The sequence below is a fragment of the Pantherophis guttatus genome, chromosome 3 (assembly GCF_059756535.1).
Source record: "Pantherophis guttatus breed Tessera chromosome 3, ASM5975653v1, whole genome shotgun sequence".
In the NCBI taxonomy this organism is placed as follows: Eukaryota; Metazoa; Chordata; class Lepidosauria; order Squamata; family Colubridae; genus Pantherophis; species Pantherophis guttatus.
This window is the reverse complement of record NC_142065.1, coordinates 43,806,479-43,832,404: the sequence shown is the minus strand read 5'-3', so window position 1 is coordinate 43,832,404 and position 25,926 is coordinate 43,806,479. Positions and strand designations below refer to the sequence as shown.

General features: G+C 35.2%; 1 protein-coding gene across 1 annotated transcript in view; it reads right to left on the bottom strand.

The window, feature by feature from the left end:
• Positions 1-6,450: 6,450 nt before the first annotated feature.
• Positions 6,451-25,926, bottom strand: part of PLXNA2 (plexin A2) — a 449,635-nt gene continuing 430,159 nt past the window's right edge. The window contains exons 28-32 of the mRNA XM_034414337.3: positions 23,682-23,872; positions 22,684-22,853; positions 14,590-14,802; positions 12,689-12,839; positions 6,451-10,515 (exon numbers count right to left, since the gene is read on the bottom strand). Coding sequence (XP_034270228.1) covers positions 10,420-10,515; positions 12,689-12,839; positions 14,590-14,802; positions 22,684-22,853; positions 23,682-23,872 — 821 coding nt within the window. The 3' untranslated portion in view covers positions 6,451-10,419. The remainder of the gene's footprint in view (positions 10,516-12,688; positions 12,840-14,589; positions 14,803-22,683; positions 22,854-23,681; positions 23,873-25,926) is intronic.

Genomic DNA, 25,926 nt, shown 5'->3' with positions numbered 1-25,926 from the left:
TTTATTTTCAAAGTTAGGTTGAACAACTTCATGGAGGAAAATAGCCTCAGTGAACTTTTGCACAGGTGTGCCTATATTTGTGTCCTATTAGAAATTGAAACTGAATGAACATTGAATTATATTGCAACTTGAAATCAAATATTGAGTTCAATAAAAGCAATAATTCTAAAAAGATCTTGCCTAATTTGCACATCCCCTGCTAAAAATTTCCAGAGATATCTGATTGACTTTATTCCTCAGTATCATCAATAATCATGAAGGACAGAAGAACAAAGAGAATACTCATTAAGCATTTTGAGAAAAAAAAATTTCAAGAGGATTCAGTGCTGTTGTTTTAATTTCTTCAGCTTCTTCTACACCAAAAATTAAAAGTAAACTGACAAGACTTGAGATCAAATAGCCTTGGAACTTGATTATTTGAAATTCCAGAAATTTTGCACACAAACTCTGGCTGGATTAAAAAAAATGAGAGTAATGTAAAAGAATATGAGGATGTAAAGATTGCATTTGAAGACACCTTTTTAAAGAAAAAATAAGCAGATAATAAGCAATGTGAAATTTTGTTCCTAGAACCAAAACCAGAACTAGATACATATCCATTATTTTGGTTTCAAATCCTCCTTTTTCCTTATTTAAAAAGTTAACATTTAAAGGTAAAACAAAAATCTTATTGTTTATTGCATTGATTAAAAATATCAATGGGATGCAATACCATTGAACATCCTGAAAATTATTATTTTTCTTTTTTTTCTGGCAGGGAGCAACTGTAGTTATAGTTGAAGAACATATATATTTAAAACAGAGTATAAATCACATCATCTTATCTGATAAAGAGATCAGGAGAGTTCAAAAATTTGCACACTTTATAGCCAGTGGCTCTTTTTGTATGAATAGAAACAAAACAGATTGCCTTCCCCCCATTTGTTTTTCAGTACTTGAAGCTAGATGGCAGTGTCTAACTTCCTTTAACCTTTTGAGTTTTTATGTGCTTGACTTGCTGCAAAATGGTTAAATTTCTTACTGGTTTCACACATATGTGGAGTAGTAAACCTCTTCTAGCTTGAGTCAAGCCTGTTCAAAAATTGAACGTAGCCAGTTTTATCCAGTAAACTTTATTTATATATAAGAACAGTACAAAGTGAGTCCTTGGATTGCAAAATAGGAGTGTTTCATATTTACAATAGGTACACAATAATATATTAGAATAATAACAAAAAAACCTTTCCCCCCCCTTGGAACATTTTAAATACTTCAGCTTTCTTACATTCCCCTTCCCCTACAACACTTGTAAAAACAACAAAAAACAGACAACATTTTTAAAAAATTATAATACAGAACTCCAGTGTGTCAAGTATAAAGAAGGAGAAAGGAAATGAGAAGATATGTAGGGTATTCGGAAGTAGAGTCAGAGTTCTTGGCAATTCACTTCTAGAATTGGAGAAATTAATAAGAAACATTTTTCAGGTTTCTTTTAATATTCCTCATAGTTTTTAATCTAGTTCCTTATTAGAAAATCCACAAGATTGGGAACCTGTGTATTGCTATTTTGTAGTGTATTTTTTTTTAAAAAAGAATAAAATTGCTTATACTTATGCCAGTGTAAAATCCACTAAGCATATATTCTTGAGGCCTCTGTTTATTTTAAAAATGCTTGGTGAGAATGGCCTAGTGGATTCAAAACATTATTTTGGACATTGTACAAAATGTACAATATTTGGTCATTATCTAAGCCAGGGCTGTCAAACTCCTGGCCTCTGGGCCAGAAGCCTCTCGTGCTGGCCCCACCTGCGCCCGGTTTAGCGAAGGGGAAAAAAGTCCTGATAGGTCACATGATGCCACCATGACAATGCAAATTTGACACTCCTGATCTAAGCAAATCTTAATAGCAAGTATTGAGATGTCAACTTGCTCCATTTTTCACAAAGGGCAAATCAAATAAAATTTGGGAATAAAAATTTACAGGTATCCCCTATGTTATATTACTAATGAATAAATGTTTGGTATTCCTTTCTCTCTCCTCTCCCATAAAAATATGTTCAATTTTAGCCAACAACTAGATATTGTTTAAACAGCTAGTTTTCAAAACACTGCTAACCTTTCTAGAGCACAATTATCTTGCAACAAGACAAAAGTTTTAAGTATCCACACTCCTGGTGGTCTGTTGGAAGAATGGCATTTTTAGTGTTTGCCTATTATTGGGCTTCATTGGTGAGGGGGAGAAAATACATAGAAGAAGGCAAAATACAGACAACATAAATGAAAATTTGGTTAAAAAAATCCCCAAACCAACAACAGCAGACAAATACAAACACTAAGCACTAACAACATCCAAAATAATTGTGTCTCTTTTCAGTTACGTAAGCTGATTGATACTGTATAATATACTGAAAAACAGCATTCAACATTCAGTCTGCCTGGAGCATTTTATTGTCTGGACAAGGGTTGGAACTCCCTGCAATGGCCCTGCCTCCTATCAATAGTGATTTTGCTGCCATAATTCCTAATAAGAAGTTCAAAACAGGAGTTTTGCTCCAGGTTGTTTTAATGGGAGTAGAAATAGAGTTTCTACTCCCTTTGGGATTCCATTCAAGTAAAAGCACTTTGCTAGGTGAGGATTGAGGGAATGAGGCTATTATACATCACTTTTTAATACATATGCAGCCTGAAGGAGATTTGGTCTGTTTTGTGACCTCCTAATGTTCATCAACATTGTTCAGATACTGACTTTCTTGCTATCAAGGACTGAATAACATACCTAGGCCTGGTTGTTCCTGAGTTATCCCTTAGGCAGAAGAAGCATCTAATTGGTTTTGTGTAGAATGGGTCTTTCAGATGTCCAGCAGATCCAAATAGCAGAATAAATAAATAAATAAAAAAACAGAAATGATTTTTGAGATACATTTGGACCAACAATTTATTTGGAAATAATGTTCAGTGAGTGGCATGGCACATTAGAAAGAAGTATAGGAATGATAAATTTGGGAGCTTGCATTTGTTTCTTTCAGTGAAGTATTTAAACCTCAGGTGCACAAATAGAACAAGCCTTTTCTCCCTGCAGGTGAGTTGTAATGCCACATTATAGGGGAAATGGACAGTGAAAAAGGTGGAACTCCTCCTGCTTTTCCTTGGCTTTTTGTACCATGTAATACTGCTAAGTAAAAGTGGCATTTGGGCAAGGGATGAAACCCACAGGAAAAGCTTACCAAGCACCACATTTCCAAATGGTACCAAACCCTTCCCAGATACCTTCTCTGGAAATTAAACATTTTCTCTCCTAAAAGAAAATACACTCTAACATTGTTTTGTAAATCTGATTATCCTACCACAACTAAATTGACCTATGTTTAACAGAACCTTTTCTCTTTCAGAAACATCTTTAATAGCTTAAAATTCTTTTATACACTGTCTACAATGGCAGGTCTTATCTGTATTACACTGGCATGGAACAGGTAATTATCTCACATGGAGAAAAGGTGAGAGGGAGGAAATTTGTGGTGTTAAGATATTTGGATATAATTAGCTAGTTTTGTTGAAATATCTTTTAATTTATCGTTCAGTTCCCACTGTTATATTCACTTATGTGGATAAAACTAATGTGAACTTATCTGTGAAGACACAGTCACTATTTAGAAAGCCAGTCTGTTTCCTCTCTTTTAACTAGAAAGTAAATATACAACATCTCTCCTTATTCTTACCAGCCTATGGTTTATAATACAAATGGGATAATGAAATGTGATAGACTCTAGCTATTATGGAGTTCAAAAGGTCTTTCATGTTGGTTATTTCTTTCCCAACTGCTGCTGCTGCTGCTGCTGTCACCACCTTTTCCTCTAGGGCTTGGTCCTCACTCAGTCTTTTCCTTTTTTCCCCAGAGCAGATTCAGGCTATTTTTATTTCATTTTGTCTACTGAGCTGAATCCTTTTGACAGGTGGATGTAGATAACACTGTAGCCTAAAGAAAGGACCACTAGGGAAATCACAGCATCTGGTGCTGCTAATGAAAAATGTTCTCATTCCTATGTAATACGGAGGTTTTCTCAAAGTAGATCTCCAAAGATGTACCTGCATCCTGCAGGTACTGAGAACAAGGAGTTATTTGACCAAGGCTCTCTATTACATTTTCCTCTGATCATTCTGAATTTAAATTTCTACCCTAACTCTGTTTCTTAGGGGTATGTTTTTTGTTCTTTTCATAGTATTGACAGAAGATAAGGCTTCTTACCTGCTGCAATATTCAAAGTCACGTCTTCTTATAAGATAAGATTTTGGGGGACTTTTTAATTAGAAAAGAAAGCAAATAAGGCAGGATAAAAGTGAAATTATTCATGGTGATATTGTAATTTAGGTCAATCAATTATACTAAGATTCAGTACATATATGTGTGTGTGTGTGTGTGTGCATGCGTGTATAAAAGACCCTGAGTTGTACTTCTCTGTTACAAAAGAATCTGATGTCTATCTAGTATAAGAAGATCAGAAAAAATGACATGGCACATAATGGCTATATAATAGAAGGCAAGATGCTTCTGTGTACTAGTTGCAGATCTAGGATTTTCATTCTTGTTCTACTTATTGGCTTTTCACAGCCATGTGGTTGGCCACTTTGGAAACCAAATGCTTTTAGTTTGATGTATTAGAGATGTTTTAATGTTCGTAAGGCATACTTAGCTAGGTTTAAATACTAATATTTCCTGAACCTGTCAATGCAGTTGTTAATATTGCATCTATTCAGATACTGTATGCTTGATCAAAAATTGTATAGGTAGCACTGGACTTGCTCTTATGATTATATCCTTCTCTAAAGATTGTTTAGACACTAACAGTATCTAAACAAACTTTAGAGTTTGTGAAAACAGCATCCAACTAAACTGTGTAAAGCATATTATCAAGTCAAAACTCTACCTCCTTCATTTACCTGAAAAAAAATTCAAGACTATTCATACCTAAGATATAATTTTGACCAAGGACATGTCCATACTTCTGATTTCAGGGGTCCTTGGTGCTCTCTGAGCTTGGTTGTTTCTTTGTTTTCACTGACACGCTCTGTCAGTGTTGGTGTTGGTGTGGTCTTAGAAGTTCTTTGGTTGAGTTGTTTACTGTTTGCTTGTTTGGCAGTTCCTTGTTTGGGGTATTGGGGCTGACTGCTCCCCATCAGCAGTCAGCACCAGATGAGCAATCAGCACCCAGATGAGAATAGATTAATTCCAAGGTTAACATCAGACCAACAATCAAGTAAACAACCCACCCCACTGAGAGGGCAAGCCACTAGAATATAAACTGAGAGCAAACCCCACTCCTTATGATGATGTTACCTAGTTTGGGTAATAAAACATCTGCAGGAAAAGAAATAAAAAGTTCAAAGAGCACAAAGGATCCCTCATTTCAATCCTGAGCTACAAATATTTTTCTTTACTGGTACATTTCGGAGCTGTTCAGTCTTCACTAAAGAGCTATCCAGAATTTCTAGACTGAAGGAATGGATGTCACCTTCTACTTACCTGTAGTCTAGCATAAATCTGCTCATGTTTCCTGCTCCAAGTTGAAAATAATATTTCCAGGCTGATCCAGTTTGACTACTAGAACCAGTTTCTAGTTTGACTTTTTTTTTTTTTTTGGCAAACATCTGCACTCAGTTGCCAGAGGAAGTACTGCTCTCCTCACTTGATTTGATAGATGTTGCCCCATGCCACTCTAACTACTCTTGAGAAACATCACAAAAAGTGCTCCTTGTGTTTGTTATATTTCAATTTTTTTTATCAGCATAGTGGTTATAATAGCCTAGCGGTTAAAACATTTGCCTGATATATGCATTGGCTCAGAGGAATAGTAGTAAGTTTGATGTGTGCCGAGACTTTTTAGAGACATAATTTTTTTCCCTTTGCTCATGGTGTAATAATATAGAGAAATAGTTACTTCTGAAAATATTTTTTAAAAAAATGACTTGGAATCCCTACAACTAAAAGCAAGGTATCACAGTGTCACTTTTCTTACCCTGTGATGTAAGCAATACCAGCAGCATGGAAGGAGAGGATACTTCGATGAAAAAGATCTAGACATTATCCTAGATTTTCTGATAGGAAATAAAAGGTAATCCATTGTGACAGGGATGCAATGAGCATTTGCTAGTCCTTCTCACTATATTTTTCCTAAATAAGGTTAAGGTTGCCACCATCCTGAATAAGATAGAGGATTTCTAATTACTTTTAAGATATCATCTATAAAGAAGAGAGAAACTGTTTAATTTCCAGCTTCTTTTACCACTTCCATTGTTCGTTTATTCTAAGTGGATCTACAGCACATTCAGCTGCTTACCCTTTTTGTTCCCTTTTAAATGGAATCTATTACACAAAAATGTATATAGGTTAAAAAGACCTGCTGGTTCAGATTGGTCTGGAAGATGAAGTGGCTACAGAATTTTAGTACTAGGACAAAAAACCAGGAGAGGCAGGCATGTCTGTTAACATGATGGAGCTTTATACAATAAAGGTCTTCAAAAGAAAAGAAACATCTGATTAGCACATCACTGCCTCCTTGCTTTGAGCTCTTTGATGGCTTTGGATAGCACTCATCAGTGAAAGCTAAAATGGAATTATTCAAAAAAGAAGTGTTAGGAACAAAAATTCCAGGAATGTAATCTCTGGCTTTGATGTAAAAGACATCTGAAATGAAATAAGCTAGAACTGACACATCAGGGCAAGATAGCATGATATGGAATATTACCTAAAATAATCATGGTTCTAAATGCTCTAGCCTTATTGTTTTCCAAAGAAATTTGCACTTTAAACTAACCTTACAATATTAGATAAATGCCTGTGGATTTAGCCAGTCTTTACCAACTCTTGAACATGGCCAAAGGCATTGGAGATAGTGATGGTTGAGGCTACGAAGACTGAGGTCCTGCAGCAGTAGTTTATACTCTTTATAGCCATGTAAATTGACCATGAAATGAAAGCCATACATTTAATTCCAAATTTGCTTTAGGATAAGTTGTATCAAAGTAGCATGCAAAAACTATTAGATAAAGTATGATTGCCTAGAAAATCTCATCCAGCCTTAAAAATAGATGTTACACATGTGCAATGGAAAACTATGATTGTAGAATGTAGTAGTTGCTGTGAAAGAACCTATGCAAATATATTTGAATCAACACATTTGATTCTTGCCAATTCTGGGAGGGTTTTTCCTATCCCTAACCTGTTCATTATTAATTTATAGGGTCCAGCAGGTCCAGCATTGATAATACAGTCTAAATCAGGGTATCTATAGTAACTATTCATTGTTTTTAGATGATAAATCCTGGTGAGTTATCTGTTTTTTCACTTCTGACTAAAGATGTAAGAAACTACCATCTAGATACAGCTTTAGTTTGGAATATTGACACTTCAAATATATAGTTCATCTAACACAGCAGTTAAAACTAATACAAATGCATAAAAGAAGCCCAAGGAGAATTCACTGTGAAATGCTTGTAATTGGGAAAGTAGAAAATCCATTGATAAAAATAAGCTGCTAAACATACTACCTTTGTCAATTAAGTTTAAGACTAAAAGAGACAATTCTTCCTTTGCAATCAAATCCCCCTGCCTGCTAAAGGACATGGAAGTAATGCTTCTGAAAATATGCTGTCCTTCTGATACATTTCATGCATTTAGCTGCTACTCTCTGCTCTTGCCAAGTCAGTGTAAATCAGATTTTTTTGGCTGCAAATCTTTGACTGCTGAGAATGTCAAAGGCTTTGGCTTATTGTACAAGGTCAGTCATTAGTATTTCTTTCAGGCTATTAATAGGGCTCAAGTAAACTTATGAAAGTAAATTATCAAGGGGAAAAAGGGGGTTGACACCGCTTTAATGAATTATAATTAAAACAGTAAGTTGGTCCTTTAGCTTACCCCTTTGCTGGCAGAATTCAGGATAATGATTAGAAGAATGAGAGATTCTCCTAAAATATGCAATTCAGTTAAAGCGTGTGGTGCCAAACTCACTCAGCCTTTTGTGGAAGCAATCTCTCCATTGCTTGGTGAGGGAAGGGAATCATAGTGGTATTTTTTTTTAAAAGACACATCTACATATCACTGGTCCAAATGGGCTTAATTGTCAGGAGCGGTTTCCTCCTTTCTCATGTGGTGGCTAAGCAGAGCACACTAGTAGATGATAAAAGATTTCCTCACAATTAATTAGAAGCTGAGCTATGCTAATAAAGCAATATATTCAATCATTTTCAGGTTATTCACCTTTGAAATAGATTTCTGTATGCATCACCTTGTTATAAGTGTATAGAGCAATAGTATGAGTGGCTTCCTCTCTGCAGATGTCCAGGGAGCAATTTTACAGGATGGGGTCAACAGTTCAGCTTCCGTCATGTTAATTATTCTGGAATCTCCTTCATGAATAAAGAGTGTGATGATAGTTGCTCTTTACAGGTTAACCCCTGTTTCGGACCAGTATGACAAAGGTCCTGGATACAGGATGGACATGAAGTATTGTAGATGTGGAACAGCAGCGAAACCTTGGGTTCCCCTGATTATTGAGATTTCCCTACATTGAACTTTGTACAAAAAACTAGCTAAGGATTATTTCTGAAAACCTCCACTTCCAAAGATCCTTAGGATTTTAGAACCGAGGTATACCTGACAAGTGATAATATCCTCTAATTCCATTCAAAACAGCTGTAACCACATTTTTTTCTTATACTGAAAATGTGTCAAAATTTGGTAGAATCATAATGCAATCCAAGGTGCCTGTCCACAGACACACCAAGAAATGCCATTTTATTCTCTTCAAGTCTGACTTCATTCGTGGGAACTACACTCATGGGTCCAATATTCTGCCTTCCATTAGTTCTAATCACCTTGCCCTTCTTCTCACCCCTTTTAACTGTAGCCCATCCAAACGTCAATATTCATTACAGACAGAAATGTTTACAGCATCCCACCTGCTATTAGCACTCTTGAAGGGACTTTGGTTTTTTGTTTTTGTTTTTTTAAAGTCATTTGTAAAGAGCAATGACAACTCACCGACATCATCAGCCTTTTACTGATCACTTAGAAATGGATTTCTAGGGTCAATTAAAAAACCTAATCGGAGTTGAGACACATGGGCACAGACAAGACTACAGTAATTAGCCAGCATGTAGAGTGTGCCATTTCCTTTTGTCCAGAGAGAAGGTGCCCCCATTTCCCTCTCCCAGGAGACATTGAAGTCTTATGCTTGACCTCTGCATGACCTTTCATATGATGTGAGAAAAATGCAAATGCCATTTGTTCTGACTGCATAAGTGAATTCAAAGCAGGAAAGCAATAAATATGTCAACTCACTAGGTCTACACTGTTCAAGTACTGCTTGCTGTAAACACTTTTTTTTAAAAGCAAGAAATCACGTAGTGACTAGGAAAAACAAACAACTCAAAAGCTAACTGATCAATCAACACTCTAAGCAACTAAGAAAGCCAATCAGTTCTTATATGAATTGCACCTACAAAAGTGCATAATGCACCAGTTTCATTTTAAACTTCCTTAGCTTCAAAAGGACCAGACATTCCTTAGGAACACAACTGCAGATACATAAAAACAGGAAGGAATCATTTCAATGAGGGAAGTCTTGTGTCAAAGTAGAAGAGGAATGAAGGACTTTCATAAAATCATAGTGTCCCTTCAATGGTAAATAAGGAGTATTAAAAAAATATCAGTACTCTATAAATACATAGTTGAAGCTGGATTTCAGCACAGATGAGTTGCGTGACCAGATGGCTTTTCCACTCACATAGATTCCTGCTAAAAGACTCTTGAAGATACTGAATGCTGGATTTTCCTTTCCAACTGCACTATTTAAAAGGCTTGGTGCAAATTTGTGCTCCTGGGAATATTTTTTAAAGTTCCCAGGCAGAGGAGTAATGGAGTTTTTTCAAACATTCCCTAAGGTAGGAGAATCTACTTGCAAACCATCCATCTGAGCCATGAACGAGGTTCTTGTATGATGTGAGGGGCCATGTACAGTGGAATCTTCAAGATGTAGCCACTGTGTTTTTGTTACCTTTTTTTCTTCTCTTTTCTTTTTCTTTAAAAAAACCTTTAAATATTGTTTTTGTTATCTCTTAATATACACCAAACAATTTTCATGCAAAGCAGCAGTCATGGAGAAGTCTAAGCTCCCAAAGACCTTCAAGGTTACAGCTTGAATAGCTGAACTATTTGATAAATCCAACTGATGTTTGAGATGCACAATTGCTGTTGTTTTCCTTCATCCTTTCAGCTGGAATTTTGTGAGTTTTGAGCTAAGAATCTGGGGCAACTTTTGCTTCTTGTAGGAGGTTCTCACAGTATTCCCAATATATTCTTTGTGGCCTCCTTGCAAATTCCTTAATTCCCCAAAGTGTTTGCAATCACTCCTTATGTTTTTTTCCTAGGAGTTCCTGCTCCTTTCTTCAGCTTTCCATAGACATGGCACCAATAAGTTGCTCTACTTTGTATGCTAAGCGCTGCCGGCGCGCCTGCTCATCCTGCTCCAGAGCCCCAATGATCTGGAACCAAAATCAAAGCAAACAAGAATGGACAGAAATTAATAAGAATGAACTGGATTTAAGAAGATTAAAAGGAAAAGGAAGAACAATACATACAAATAAATGGTCTTAGAAATTCATGACAATTTCTTTGTACATTGATAAGAACACAGTGCATAGGAATGATGCTTTGAAATGTTAGCCTTATTGTAAGTCTGTGAATGAGAATACCTAAGGTCTCTAAATGTTTACATAAGAAATTGAATTATACTGTAGAACTGTTAGCCAGCACTCAGTCTTTAGCTCTACTTTCTAGAGAAAATGTAAGAAATGAATGGAAAGTACAGAATTTCATTGCGTTCATAAAACCCTCCTTATTTTTGAGTTACCATGTTGACTCACACTGCCAGCAAAAAGCACAATTATATTCTGGAGACTACATTTCTTCTATTATTTAGCAAATGGCTGCTGCACTATACCATGTTTTTTATACATGCACTTAAAAGACAAAAGCCTTGCCTTTAATACTTGTAACTGCAAAATAGGCATTACTTAGCACTGCAAATTAAAGGGCTGACCAGATAGTGGGGACTTAGATATCAAGTAATGTATCCATCAGAAAAGAGTATGTACTGATAGTAATATTTTGTAATATATATAGCAAGTTGTACATGCAACTTGTCTTTGGTAAAATATGATAAAACAACCAGATAATTTTGCAGGCATTCAGAGAATAATACAAATTTTCAATAATAACAGCTAAAATAGCTCCACTTTCTGCTTTATCTAAAGATTGCCCTAATCACTTCGTGATTAAAATTATTACTACAGATTTTTTGCAAGCAAATTCCCTTAAGATATGACTTTTATATACATGATTTCATGATAGCCATCCTTTTTATATACAAATTTTGAGCAGAGAGCAATGTAGCAAATTTGGAGAAGTGTAAAGAATGAAATACATTGAATTTTGGCTTGCGTCTTAGTTTGGAACATGTGAATTAAATTAGTTAATTGATTTGGTTTGCATTTTAGTATTTCTTTTCCATCCCTAGCCATTAGCAATTTCATTCTATTTGGGGAAAAAAATGGATGCTGGCCAAGATAATAATATAATTGGAAATGAAGCAACACAACACAAAAATAAGTAAATATAAGTCTTTTTTTTTTTTTGCTTATTAAGAAAAATTTTGCGTATTTTTTTATAAACAATGTCAAGATTCAGAAGCCTATTTTTAGGATAATAGACTAGGTATTCACATAATAATAATGTCCACAATAATCCAAAGATCTCGTTTATTGTGAATTCACAATTCAGACAATTGTTCCTCAGGCAGACTCATCTGTTATTACTTTTATTTTACTTTTACTAAAGCTATTTAATATGCTCAGGCTGTGAGAAATAAAAACTAATTGTGGTGAACATTGGTCCTTTATATTTTGTTGCATACTTTGTGTTGTGCATTATGTAGCATATCTTTGTGTCATGCAGTCATTTTATGGTTACAAATTGCTCTGAAAATAAATTGGAATTATTTTCCTAACTGTTTGCATCCCAAATGGCATTATAAGATTCAGCCAGATATATTTGAAAAGAAGGGTACTTGCAAAAGTATCTTATGATACTGTGTGCTATATTGGCAGAGCTGCACTGTTCTTAGCCCTAGCTAGCAGTTTGAGTCATGCATGGAAATAGCATGGAAGCAGAAACTAGTGCAAAGTTAGTTTGTATTAGAGAAGGGCGAATATTGAATTGTGTGTTGTGTGTAGTACTGAATACTTCTTTTGTGGTTCTCCCAACCCAGCAAGGTAAGCAATTTGCTGTCAGATCTCAATAGTGCAAATAACGGCAGCCTAATTTTCTAACAATTTTTGGGGATAAATTAAGAAAAATAGGTGCATTATTTCTCCAGTTAGTTTCTCCAGTTAGTATTTTAGTTTGGCCTTTGAGTTTGGTTTGAGTTTATTCTGTCCTGTTGTGATAACGTCTGGTTGTTGTTAGGTGCTCTTCCTTGGGCTTTGATGTAATGTTACTATGTTGTTTCATTGTTTTAATCTTGTTGCTGGATTGTGGAATGTCAGCTGCTTAAAGTTCGATTGTTTATGACAATTATGCAGCGAAGGGTTTAATCAACAAATGTTTTTCAAAAAAAAAAACCAACCCCAAAACCCTCTGAAGAAAGATATTTCTCACCTCCTCACTGTATTTACTGACATAGGAGTATATTTCATTGAGTGCACTTAGCATGTTGAAATCAACATAGTGCAGACGTGACTGTTCTGCGAGGTAGGCATTCATGTCTTGGTCACTGATGGCTGGGAGTTTTGCAATATCTGCATAATACCTGCAAAGTAATGGAGAGAATGTTTCAGAAACAGAACTGACTACAAACATTTGAGAGAAAAAAGAAGAATGAATTGAGCTGGAGCCATTTCTGCAGGAAAACTATGTAAAGATCAAAATGAACAAACTATCAGGTTAATTTTGTAGGATATGTGATGAACCTTAAAGTGAAAAACGTGTTTTCCTACAATGCTCATGCCATAATAAATGCATAATAACAGAACTTATTGTTAATGCATAATACATTGTTGCATTGTATATACAATATTAGTGACAATTATTTGTGATATATGAATATCACAAATATAAATAACAATTCTACTTATTAAGTATTTCTGTAGTTGAATAAGAAGAAGCCCTGTAATAAAGCTAAAAACTATATCTAGTTAAATGTATAGAAAAAGACTTTTGTAAGAAAGTAAAAGATGACAGCTGGAGTTGACAATGACAACAATATTTGTTTATATTTTCCTCTTTGGTATTGTTTTTACCACAACATTGATGCTATTATCTTTTTCAGTAAATATTATCTGGATTCCTTCCAGTTAGGTTTCAGATCTGGAAACAGTAATGAGACTGATTTTGATTGCATTTGTTGGTAGCAATAACAACAGCACTTATATACTGTTACATAGTGCTTTTCAGCACTCTCTGGGAGGTTTACAATGTCAGCATATTGCACCCCCCCCAAACAGTCTAGGTCCTCATTTTACCTACCCCAGAAGGATGGAAGTCTGAATCCATTTTGAGCCCGGTCAGGATCGGACTCTAGACCGTGGATAGAGCTTAGTCTGCAATACTGCATTCTAATCACTATGCCACAGGGCTCATGGCATTTGGTTGGATCAGGATGGCAGTGGTTCATCCAGTCTTGCCCTCCTTGATCTCTGGTAACTTCTGAAAATGGCATAATTCTTCTGGATGAACATAGTCATTGGTAGTGGAAGGCATGGCATTGTTGTGGTTTTCTTTTCTCTGACTCCAGTATTGGCTGGGGAAGGTCTAGCTCTAAGCCCCTGCTTTGTGGAATTCCACAAAACAGGGACCTCTCTTTCCACTTCTATTTATCATCTACATTAAGCCGCTGGGTGACGTGATATGATTATGGGGGAATCAGGTATTATCAGTATGGTGATAATATTCAATTATACATCTCAATCCTGGGCTGACCAAGTGATGCTGTCAAGATTCTTTCTTAGTATCTGAAAGCTGTAGGAGTCTGGTTGGGGAGTTATAGGCTTAGTAAGACTGGACTATCCGTACCACCCAGGGACTTAAAATATTTAGTTTTAGGTGTAGTAGTGTCTCAGATGGTGCCAGTGTTAGGAGATCCTCCTAGGCTCCTGCTCCTGTTTGGAAACTGGTAGCAACTGTGGCTAGGATGATACTGCACAGATCCATCTTGTGTACCTCTGAGCATGCCTCAGTATGCCGTGAAATATCACAACTTCTTAAGCTATCCTGGCTTCTACTGTGCCTCCAGGTACAAATCAGGATGAACCACTATTACCACCTATAAAGCTTTTTATGACGCAGGGCTGGGTTGTGCATGTAAACTGCCTATCTGCAGGTATTTTGAATCTGTAAATGGATCCTTAATACTGACCTTTATGAGTAGGGAAGAAAACACAACTGCCACATGGAATGCCACCCAGATGCAGAGTGAAATGATACTGGACTCAATAACTGCAAGCTTGGGGAAGCACAAAGAGTCTTGCCATGTAGCACATACCCTCTATTTGAATACTGACCTTTCTACCCAGCTTTTATAACTGGGTATATCCTTGGCATACAGCAGCTTATTGGAGGGAGAATCCTTGCCCAGTCGATGCTCTGAGGTGGAACATGAATCCATAAAAGTCTGAGCTACAACTGAGAGGCAGGCATCGGTGATACTTCCCTTGTGGATATCAAAGACGAACTGTGGATTTTTAATTACATTCACCCAGAAGCGAAGAGGAAGACTGTGTGACATAAATATGCATTATTATTATTTTTAAACATAGAAACATATTCTTACAATTACAGATTTCCCTTTTTTCTTTTCACAAAAATGTTAAACAAGAATGGTAGTAGTAGTAATAATAGCAGAAATGAGGAATACAGTACTGTACATTCCAATAATGTAGCACTGTATTATTAATGGTATTTGGCAACCAAGGTGAATTAATCATATTTAGCATAATACTCCAGCCAAGATGGATATTCTCTTCCTAAACACTGTTAAAATCAAAATACAGAATTATGATGGAGCTATTGGATTTGAATTTATTGAGTTTTTTTTAACGTATTTGGGTTGGAGATCTAGCCAAAGAGGGAATTCTTTATTTTGATTGAGGTAATCCATTTTCCTCTTGAAAATTTTATTCTTGCTCTCCATTTATTTTAGTTTTTATGCAGTAATGACCATTTTCAATGCATATTCATTAAAACTCTCTTCTCATGGATTTACAGTAGTGTATTCCAATCTAAATACTATCCATAATGATCTTTTTCCCCCTTTTCCTTTTATTCTTAAGATAGAAAACATTCTTCAGTTACTAGGTAATCTATCACTAGATGCCACTGTTTGCCTCTTTTGCCTATAAATACCAATATTATGTACAGAGGGAAGAAAAAAGTCCAAATCTCTATGTAATATAAAATCCACAATAACTAGCAATAGAAAAAGAACCATCATATGAACAAGGTAGCACATTTTTATTTCCATTTTCCAGAGTTATGGGGGGGACAGGACACAACTTTATCAAACATACCAACTTCTTTGAATAGTGTTGTAAAGTTTGCTTGAAATATGAATAAAAAACTAAATATTTTCTGTAACCTGAAACCTGCCCCAAACAACAACAGAAAACACACAAACACTCTCTAACCGACCATAATCAACAGCAAAGACCCCAAAATATCTTTTTCTTCTTTTGATTCCTCTATTGTTGCTAGTTAAAACACTGTATCACTGAAGACCTAGGCACCAGGAAATTGAGGAAATGCTATATTCTGAGGCTCCTGATGCCTTTTGCAGCATTCTAGGCATGACTTGTCGAAGAGGTAGTCTAGGCCAGTAAGAAAATGCAAAAGGTGCTAAAATCAATTGCTGGCATTTCCAATTAGACTGTGTTGCAGCTGATGTGAAAAATCTCTGCTTTATACTCTGGACAGCGGCTGCAAGTCAGAATATAAAGTCTGGGGCTAAATAAGCAAACTGACTGATCTCATATAAAAAACACCCCTCTTTTTCCTCTTTCTGATTTTCTGAGACTTTGTGTATCTTTACGGTTGATAGTTAGAAGAGCTTCATGCTACTAATATTAATATATAAAGAAAGCCTGAATGAGGAAACTACACCAATGCTTTGTGTTATTTCAAAAACAAAGTGCAGTAATCCAATCTTTAATTTGCAGTAAAAAGGAACAACCCCCCCCATTAAATTCAGTAACTGGTTGAAGTACCTGAAACTGCACAAGCACTTTCTGAATTGTGACAAATCTTTCACATCACAATGGTCTGAAGGTCTCTAATTTGGGGGTGCTGTTGTGCCTTAGGACTTGAGCAATTGTCCAAATGCTGAATCAAGAAAGGTTTCCCAAATTAGGGGACCACAATATCCATGCTTGACAGTTGATATGAAATATGTATTGTGGAACATACTGTTTGATTTATTAGGTATCTTGTTAGCTCCAAAGTTTCAGTTACAGTATCTGCCTATAAAATATCCCTATGGAAGTCTGGAAGGAGATTCTTTGTTCTTTGGGGGAAATTTGACATGAGTATCAAAGTTTGTAAAGAGCAATGAGTTTTGCCTTACTGTTCTCCAATGAATCTCATTTTTTGGAATAAACACTGAGGCAACAGAGGCCTGCAGATCTCTGGAACTTGTTTTTTTTTTAAATGGGTTTAATGAAATGCTTGTCACAGAATAATTCCTCTTCGGAGGGTTCTCCATTGTTCCAAATCTTCGTTGTCTCAGGAGATTTCTTAGTGGTTTAGTAGAGCTTTGAAAATGCTTTGGTGATCTTTTCCACTTTGATAAGCATACGTGACATTTTTACAGAGGTCTTCAGAAATTTATTTTGAACAGGGCATGATGTATCTTTAGAATCAGCATGAAGAAAACATCCCTGTAATGCCTATGAGATGTACATAAAGGAAGATCACTCAACTCAGAGTTGACTGTTTAATGAAGTACTCCCACAACTGGCCCGTAGCTCTTTAATTGAATTTACTGAACAAGACTGCAATTATTTGTTCACTTTGGCATATCATCATTTGGATGTTTTTGTTTATGAAATAAATGATTCAAGTACCAAACATGCTTCATTATTGTCTATTAAACTCCTTTTATTTACTAATGAACTAGAATAACATTCAATGGCAAAAACACAGCTAAGTATGAAGGTTCTTATGCTACCTCTTTTCTGCTGATACATCAGCTGCTGGCAGGTAAGAGAATATGAGTAACTCAACGGTAAAGAAACATAGGAGCCTATGTTTTCCCTAGGGTGTAATTTGAGAGTTGAGGTGTTGTCTGTGTCCAGTAAATATGTCCTGAGGAAAAAAGGGATATTCCTATTTTTTTTATTTGTAGAATTTATATCCCATATTATGTTGTTGTTTTTACAACCTGAAAAACTTCAAAATAAATTACTTTTTTAAATAGATAGTTTAGACCAGATACTGTCAGGAGCACAGAATCAGGACCATCTGTTAAATTGCAGCAAAGAAGACTTTTTCAAGCCTATAAACAAGAATCTAGTCATCTGAAGTTCAACTCTAAACTGGTACCAGATAAGGGTCAATGAAATTCAGGAGAGGTTGGACTTGAACCATTTGTGAGAACATAATGACCCTAACATGTTGACACATTTAATTCTACCCTCCAGCTCTGCCTGTTCTTCTCCTACATGTACAGACTAAACTTTATGTTTATACAAAGGGATTTTTGGTTCTGGCTTTCCTTTGTATTTAAGTGAGCCAATCCATTATATGAATCTGAGAGTTAGAAAATCTGTAATAACACCATGCATATTTGAAGAAATCTGGCTGATCATTTGAGTCCTACGTGGTGTGTTTCATTAAGACTATTAATGGGAAAGTATCCTATTATCCTAATACTGACTGGAGGCAAAATTCATTTTAATGTGTGCATGGCCAGATGCAATACTGGGAAAAAATCATAATGTTCTTTGAAGAGCTTTCCCATAATCCATCTGGTAGATTGGCACCTGCCCGTTTGTACAATGCAAGCCTTAGGCTACTTATTTTGTTAGGGTTTGGCTATGCTTTTCTATCCAAACAACAAAGAACAATTTTTTGAAGAGATGATGGAAACTAGTCTTTTAAAATCAGGCATTGGCAATCAAAATTGAACCACAATTCACCTTCTGAATAACAAAATAAGCAAGTTGTTTCTTATTGCTTTCTCTCAAGTATCTAAACTCAAGGCATCTAAACTCAATAAGATAATAAACTGTGTTCTAGTCAGATGAACTGTTGTGAACCCAATGTTGGCTAGATTCTTCACTATTCAAACTTATTGGTTGTGTCCAGTGAGCATTTCTTCATTCTTCAGCTGTGTGTATGTGTAATTCCCAACAAATTGTTACACTTGTTCTCATTCCACATTAGCTCTGCCTGACCTTCAAACACCTTATTCTCTATGGGACTTCAATCTGTTATTTTTTGTCCATCCAGTTGCAGTACAGAAAAAAAAATGTTTTGCAGGAAAAAAAGAGAGAACACAAGCTATTTTTGGAAAGAGTAAAATCTGTTGTACAGGGGCAAATGGTTGCTGATAGAAAAAAATGCAGGCAGAACATTATTTTTTTCATTTGTCACTTGCTCAAGGCTGCTGAAAAGGACAAATGTGCCTAATCTTGTCCCCACCTCATAAAACTGCTTTAGATTAATCAGATTTCCAATCTAGCAAATATAACATTTACCTTTAACTACTTTATATGCAGAAAGGCCTCAACTTTCACAGGTGAATCTCAGAGTTATAAATTCTCAATCAAATTGATAATTTATAAATACGAGGAGTTGAATATAAAAGATACTGAATGGGGGAATGCAACTTAAAGTATTGTTTAACTATATATTTTCAATTACTTACAACAATTTCATGTTAGCAGAAAATATGAATCAATATATACATATATTATCATTAATTTGGAAACAGAGGTTCAGATTCCTTAGGTTTAACTCCAGGTATTTCCAATTAAGGGACAGTTTATACTTATAAATAGTTGACATTAAAACTACTGAAAAGGAGTTATTTACTTATCTTAAATCGAGTATTTTAACAGGATTTTAAATTAATGAATTTGGTTTAGATCCTACTCAAAGCATCTTAGTTTAAATTGCTGACAATGATAATTATCCAATTATCTGATTCATAGTGCATCAACTATATGAATCACTATATAGTCACCATGCAAAAGAAAAGATTTAAATGCTTGGTTGAAACTAACATCTCTTCTTTTCCAGTCCAGATTATTTTTCAGTAGATACACATAGAAGCTGACAAGGGTTGAGAAGTTCTCCATATTAAAGGCCTCTATAATCTGGCAGCCATGGAGATAGAGGGGAAATCTATGCTCATCAGTACCACTTGTTAACATTAAATGTCCTTTTATTGAGAATTCCAACATTTTATCTTAAAATGCATTCCCTAAAGCTTCTGCAAAATTGTTTTTAGCTCCTTGCAGCAGAGAATTTAGCTTTGGCAGCCCAGATGATTAGAGGGTTTTGAAACCAGAAGGGATTTGCATGTGTAGTTTATACACATAGCCACATATTGCCATTTTTATGAGTTTCTTCTCTATGCACAGTCAATTTCTAACCCAGGCAACTATAAATCCTAAAGTAACAGCCAGGATAAAGATGCAAAAGCAATTATTTTAAAAATACAGACTATAAATTGGCGATTGGAAGTTATATTTAGCTGGAGCTCAAATTTATACACAATGTCTTGCCTGGATATCCTCAGAAAGCATTTGGGAAATAGATTCTAAACAATCACGTATATATCGCTATTCAATTGAAAGCTGATACAAGTAGCCACAACTCTCTATCTGGATTCTGCTTCTTTAGGTATTGCATTTCTGATAGCACCTTGTAAATTCTGCTTTGCTCAAATGCTAGAAACAAAGCATTACACAAAATAAGATATGCTATGACAATTACTTTTAAGGCTTTGAGGATTTGGAAACACAAAGATCAAGCTAAGGAGAGCTTTTTGACTCATCTGACTGAAAACTGTTTGTCTTTGAAGCAAACAATGAAAGCCCTGTGATAATCAGGAGCAATTTGTTCATCTGGTCTCTTCCCCTTGCACCTCAGAAGGCTTGTAAAAAGGATAGCTTATGAAATTCATAGAAATTTAGTGGAATTCTACTTCCAATACATGTGTAAATCACATAAATGCTGGTTTGTTTGTTTTACAGCTATTCCTATCCTGTCTAATGCCACTTTTCACTAATCAGGTTAGTGAAAAAAACAGTTTTTTCCTCTTCTGACCTATTCCACTGTTTAAGTAATAAAGATTACATTTATGACTCTAAAAATATATTACTCAATCATGTCTAGATGTGATAACACTTTCACTTAATGGAATAATTAATATGTACAGAATAATTAATGAGAAACTGGTATAAATCAGTCACAAGTCTCAGTGTGAAAATAAATGGTTATGCAGCAAGGGACTTGGAGTCAAATTATTCTATACTTCCTTATTTCAAATCTTGTGCGTTCTCCGAAGCCTTGGATTTATCACTGTCAAGAACAAAGTATTCATGAAGGCCACTTAGTTAGGCTCATCTGTTTAGAGGAACAATATGTGTGTCCTATGGAATATACAGAGGACCTCAGAACTGAGACTCTGAGACTGTTTGCTTTGTATTTAAAAGCCATTAATAATTGAGTGATTATCCCCTTTCCAGACTACTTGCTGACTAAAATTGCCACTGTTGTACCAAATGAGGCAAGCCATCATCATCTTATAGACCACTAGAAGTCAATCAGATTTTGACATTAGGATGCTGGGTTGTGATCATAAGAGTGTTATATTAAAGACCAAAAATGGAATATATACCAATTATCCAGGACGTATTTTATATATATTTAGTAGCATGGATTATGAGATGTAATGTAACATAAAATGTAGTAGATGGTTTTCAGACTTTTTAAATTGATTGTGCATGCAAAATAAACTTGCTATACTCAAAGTTGGCACAAGACTGCCTAGATAAAATTTGTGTTATTGTCTGGAGAAAGCAGATGGTGCTAAACTGTATACTGACTACCTAGAAAATAACGAAGAAAAAAAGAACAATAAAAGTGTCAGAAACTGCCTGGCTGGAAACGGAACCGGGTACAATAAAAATCTTTATTTTTCTAGAAGTAATTGAACATAAACCATAGAATAAAGATTTCTCAATAAAGAAACTTGTTTTTATTTTTGCATGAGAGAACCACTGAAGATCTGTGATAATATTTGTCTGAATGACTTCCAACTATGAAGTAATAGAAAAATGTCTAAGCTATGATTCTATTAACGTAATATTCTCTTGAATTAAATATCTAGTACATGGAATTTGGCAACTGAATAATGTAAATAGATTCTCCATGCCCTTATTTTATCTGCTATTGTAACATTGGAAAAATAAATATATGGATTGAAGATCTGAATGTCTTAGATCTTGGTATCTATGAATGGATTGTCCATAAATATAGACTTGGTATGGATAAATATAAGGGAATATGGGAACAATTTATGTAAAGTTCAATTAATTAAAAACAACATGATATACATATGAATGTATTAGAAACACCCACATACTTGACTAATGTCTGTATTAGGTAATTATATATAGAACTGTAACCAGTTATTGTTCTAATACCAGTTTGTACTCTATAATATCTTAATTTTTCTGCTGTATTTTTCACTTATTTTTAAAGCACTTATTTTTTATAATATATCTAGTCTTGTAGAGAACAATCAAAAGTATATGATATCATCAAGAGAGTAAAAGAATTGAAATGGAAGTCCAAAAGGTGCTTTTTCAAGAGGCAACTGGACTTTCTAGTTTTTTTTTGAAGATGTTTCGCTTCTCATCCAAGAAGCTATTTCAGTTCTGACTGAATGGAAGAATTTATACTCCTTGCAGACAGCTGGTCATTTGCATTCTTTTAGAGAGTCATTTAGGCTTCCTGGAGGTTTATCTGTGTCACCTGAGTAGTGCCTCAATGACTCTCTAAAAGAATGCAAATGACCAGCTGTCTTCTAGGAGTATAAATCCTTCCATTTCTCACCATTCAGTTAGAGCTGAAGAAGCTTCTTGAATGAGAAGTGAAACGTCTTCAAACAAAAACCAGAAAGACCAGTTGCCTCTTGCAAAAGCACCTGGATGACTAAGAATCTCCATAGACAAATGGAAATGGCCTGGTCATATAGCAAGAAGAACCGATGGCAGGTGTACCAAGGCAGTCATAGAATAGATCCCACTTGATAAAAAGTGTCCATGAAAGAGACCTAAAACAAGATGAACTGATGACATCAGCAAGTATGGTGGGCTCAATTGGCAAAAGAAAGCTCAGGACCATATTGGTTGGAAACATGTGGAAGAGGACTTCAACTTGCAGTGGATAGACAATGGTTAAAATGATGATGATGATACACGCACACACACACACACACACACACACACACACACACACACACACACACTATTATGGTGTGTCTTTTAGATTTCATACATTTACCCTTATTTATGTAGATATGATATGATGCTGCTCAAAGACCATTTTGATACAGAAACCATAAGTAAGTAAAACTGTGTCCCTCTTACCAGTTGCTCTTCCAGGTATGCCTCACATCAGTGTCATGGATGCCATGCTTATCTGCTTGCTCATCTAGGAAATCAAACATATATTTGATAGCCAGTGGGAGAGCGCTGCCTCGATGCACAGTACTGAACAAAGTCTCGAACAGGTCATCCACAAACTTTTGCAGTGTACCCTGATGGAAGTAGAGACCAAAGTATGGGTATTATATCATAAGTCATCAGCTGGTGCAAAGCTGCCCCCATTAATTTATATCCCTGGATGTGAGATGTAGCAAGTTAACATGTTACAGTATGTGATTGGGATGGGAGAATTATTGCCTATGTAAGATGAGATAGTATCAAGTTAGGAATGAGGACAGTTTAGGGAAAACAACAAAAACTTTTGTCTGCATTATTTAGATTTTACCAAACATTCACTTGGATGGGTTTATATTTCATTTCATTCATTTCATTCATTTATTAGATTTGTATACTGCCCTACTCCCGAAGGACTCAGGGCGGCGAACAGGCACAGAATAAAACACATAAATACAAAAGTTAAAAAAATAATTAAAACCAAATTAAATAATTTCGCCCGAGACAATTAAAATTCCCAATAATTTAAAAACAAATTAAAATTTCAGTTTAAAAAATTTAAAAGAAAGGGGAGAAAATAGGCCAGGCCGACCTGCTGGAATAGGAGGGACTTAAGAGCACGGCGGAAAGTGCGCAGATCCGGGATCCTCCGTATCTCCAGGGGGAGCTCGTTCCAGATAGTAGGTGCCCCCACAGAGACATAATAATTATAATAATAATTATTATAATTATAAAACATTTGTTTTATAATTATAATAATTATTGTTACATGTAACAATTCTTATATTTATATAAGTATTATATTATTACAATTGTTTTACTTAAACATTGTTTTTATTATTAATATGCAATAAGACAAAATCAGCATAACAATATATGGCTAATGTTTACCAAAAAGAGATACAGGATCTAAGATTTAGGATTACCTTTGTAGCTAGCAGCCGTGTCAAATAGATCTCTGATACCATCTTACTTCCCCGATCACCTTCCTTCTGGTCACCATGGTCATGGTTTTTGACTAAATGCCAGACTTTTACTCCACTCTCTAGATCAGGAGTAATCATGGGTGCCCTTGAACGAAGACTATCTGGGCTACCTGTGTACCGAAATGTGGAATCTGGGGAGAATGAAAAAAGAGGTTGGGAAGGGACAAAAGAAAACAGGCATAGATATATTTTGGGGGTTGATGTAGCTCTCTAACACTGAATACAACTTCAGTTTATAAGGAAAGAAATAATTATAAATAACTATAAAAGTCCAATGTTTCCAAAAGCCAATCTTATATTTAGAACATTTTTGGTTGAAATGTTTTGTTATGTATTTATTCTGCTGACTGTAGTCATTCTTGATTCATTGAACAAAGCTTTCCTTACACAGAAAACTAAAACCAAAGTTTTCTGAACTATGATAATCTTGGCTTCTATACTGAAAATATATAGTACATGACTCAATATACCAGGCACATTATCAGAAATACATTGCCATGTGAAAAAAATTCTTGACTATCAAATACACATTACATCTATTTGATTTTTTTTTTCATTTTCAAGCAAATGTTTCTTTCATTATGGCCAACTTAATCTAGTTTCTTAATTTTCTATTCTTCTACTTGGTGACAGTCAGATTAAGGGGATCTCCTTACATCAATAGGAGAATGAGTGAATTATTACATTTCAAAATGATTCAAAATATGAATATTCCTCTGGATGTAATTAAAAGGTGAAAGCACTGAATCATTCCATTTAAAAATGAAACTCTCTGCCAAAAAGTGATGCAAATGTAGACAGTAAATGCACACCTTTGCTTGATGTCATTTGTGCAACCAGAAGTGTCAATCCACATCCACAACAACTAAGTAGACACATGTTGCATGTTAATACTCTTTCACCTTTGACTTTGAACAGTCAAATAGAAATTTTGCTTTACAACTAATGTGTATCCTCAAAAGAAAAATCTTTGCCTGCTAATTTTACATTATAGGCATTTAATTTAGAAAATTTTGTCTTCAATGCCTTTGAAGAAATGCTTTATCAATTAGAGTGGAGGGCATTTTTTCCACTTGCAAAAATTGCCAGCCATATGGTGCCATAATTTTTCCAGCCAGAAAAACAAAACAAAAATTGCTTTTACTAAAAATATAAAGATACAAATGGACAAAATGACCAAATATAAATTCTCAAATTTCATACTAAGTTCAATTTCATATTTTTTTTCAGTAATTATATTTCCCTGTAAGAAAAGAAAAAAAAAGATTCAAAAAGATCTAAATTGAACTGTGGACTAAAATGAATAAAATGGAATTTAACAGTAAGAAAGTTCTGCATTTGGGAGGGAAAAAAGCAGGGCACAAGTGCAAAGGCAGAAGACTGGCAATTGCTTCCTTACATGTGACAAACAACAACTGATGTCCTTGCTGAAGAAGTCAAATATGAGTCATTAGTCCAAGTTAGGTATTAAAAAGTCAAACAAAGCATCAAAAAGAAATGCAGATATTGGAATTACAGTCCTCGACTTATGACCACAATAGAGCTCAAAATTTCTGTTGTTAAGCAAGACATTTGATAAGTGAGTTCTGCTCCATTTTACAACCTTTCTTGCCAGAGTTCTTAGGTGAATCACTGTAGTTGTTAAGTTAATAACAAGGTTGCTGAGTGGATCTGGATTCCTCATTGACTTTGCTTGTCAGAAGGTTACAAAGGTGATCATATGACCCCAGAATACTACAACTGTCATAAATATGAGCCAGTTGCCAAGCATCTGAATTTTGATCATGTGACCATGGGATGCTGCAACAGTCGTAAGTGTGAAAAATGGTCATAAGTCACTTTTTTCAATGCCAGTGTAACTTCGAATGGTCACTATTGTTGTAGGTCAAGGGTTATCTATAATTATTCCACTCATACCTGTCTTTGTCCTATCATATTTGGAATACTGTGTCCAGTTTTGAACACCATATTTCTGAAGGACAGTAACAAAGTGGAACATTTTCAGAAGAGAGTAGCAAGGTTTGGAGAGTTCTAGAAACCACTTCCTATGAGGACTTGTTAAAGGAAAATATTTAGCCTACAGAATATATAACTGAGGGGAAATGCAATAGCAATTTTAAACATTTTAAGAGTTGTCACATAGAAGGAAATATAACAGAGGGCAGGATCAGAACCAAATGGTTGA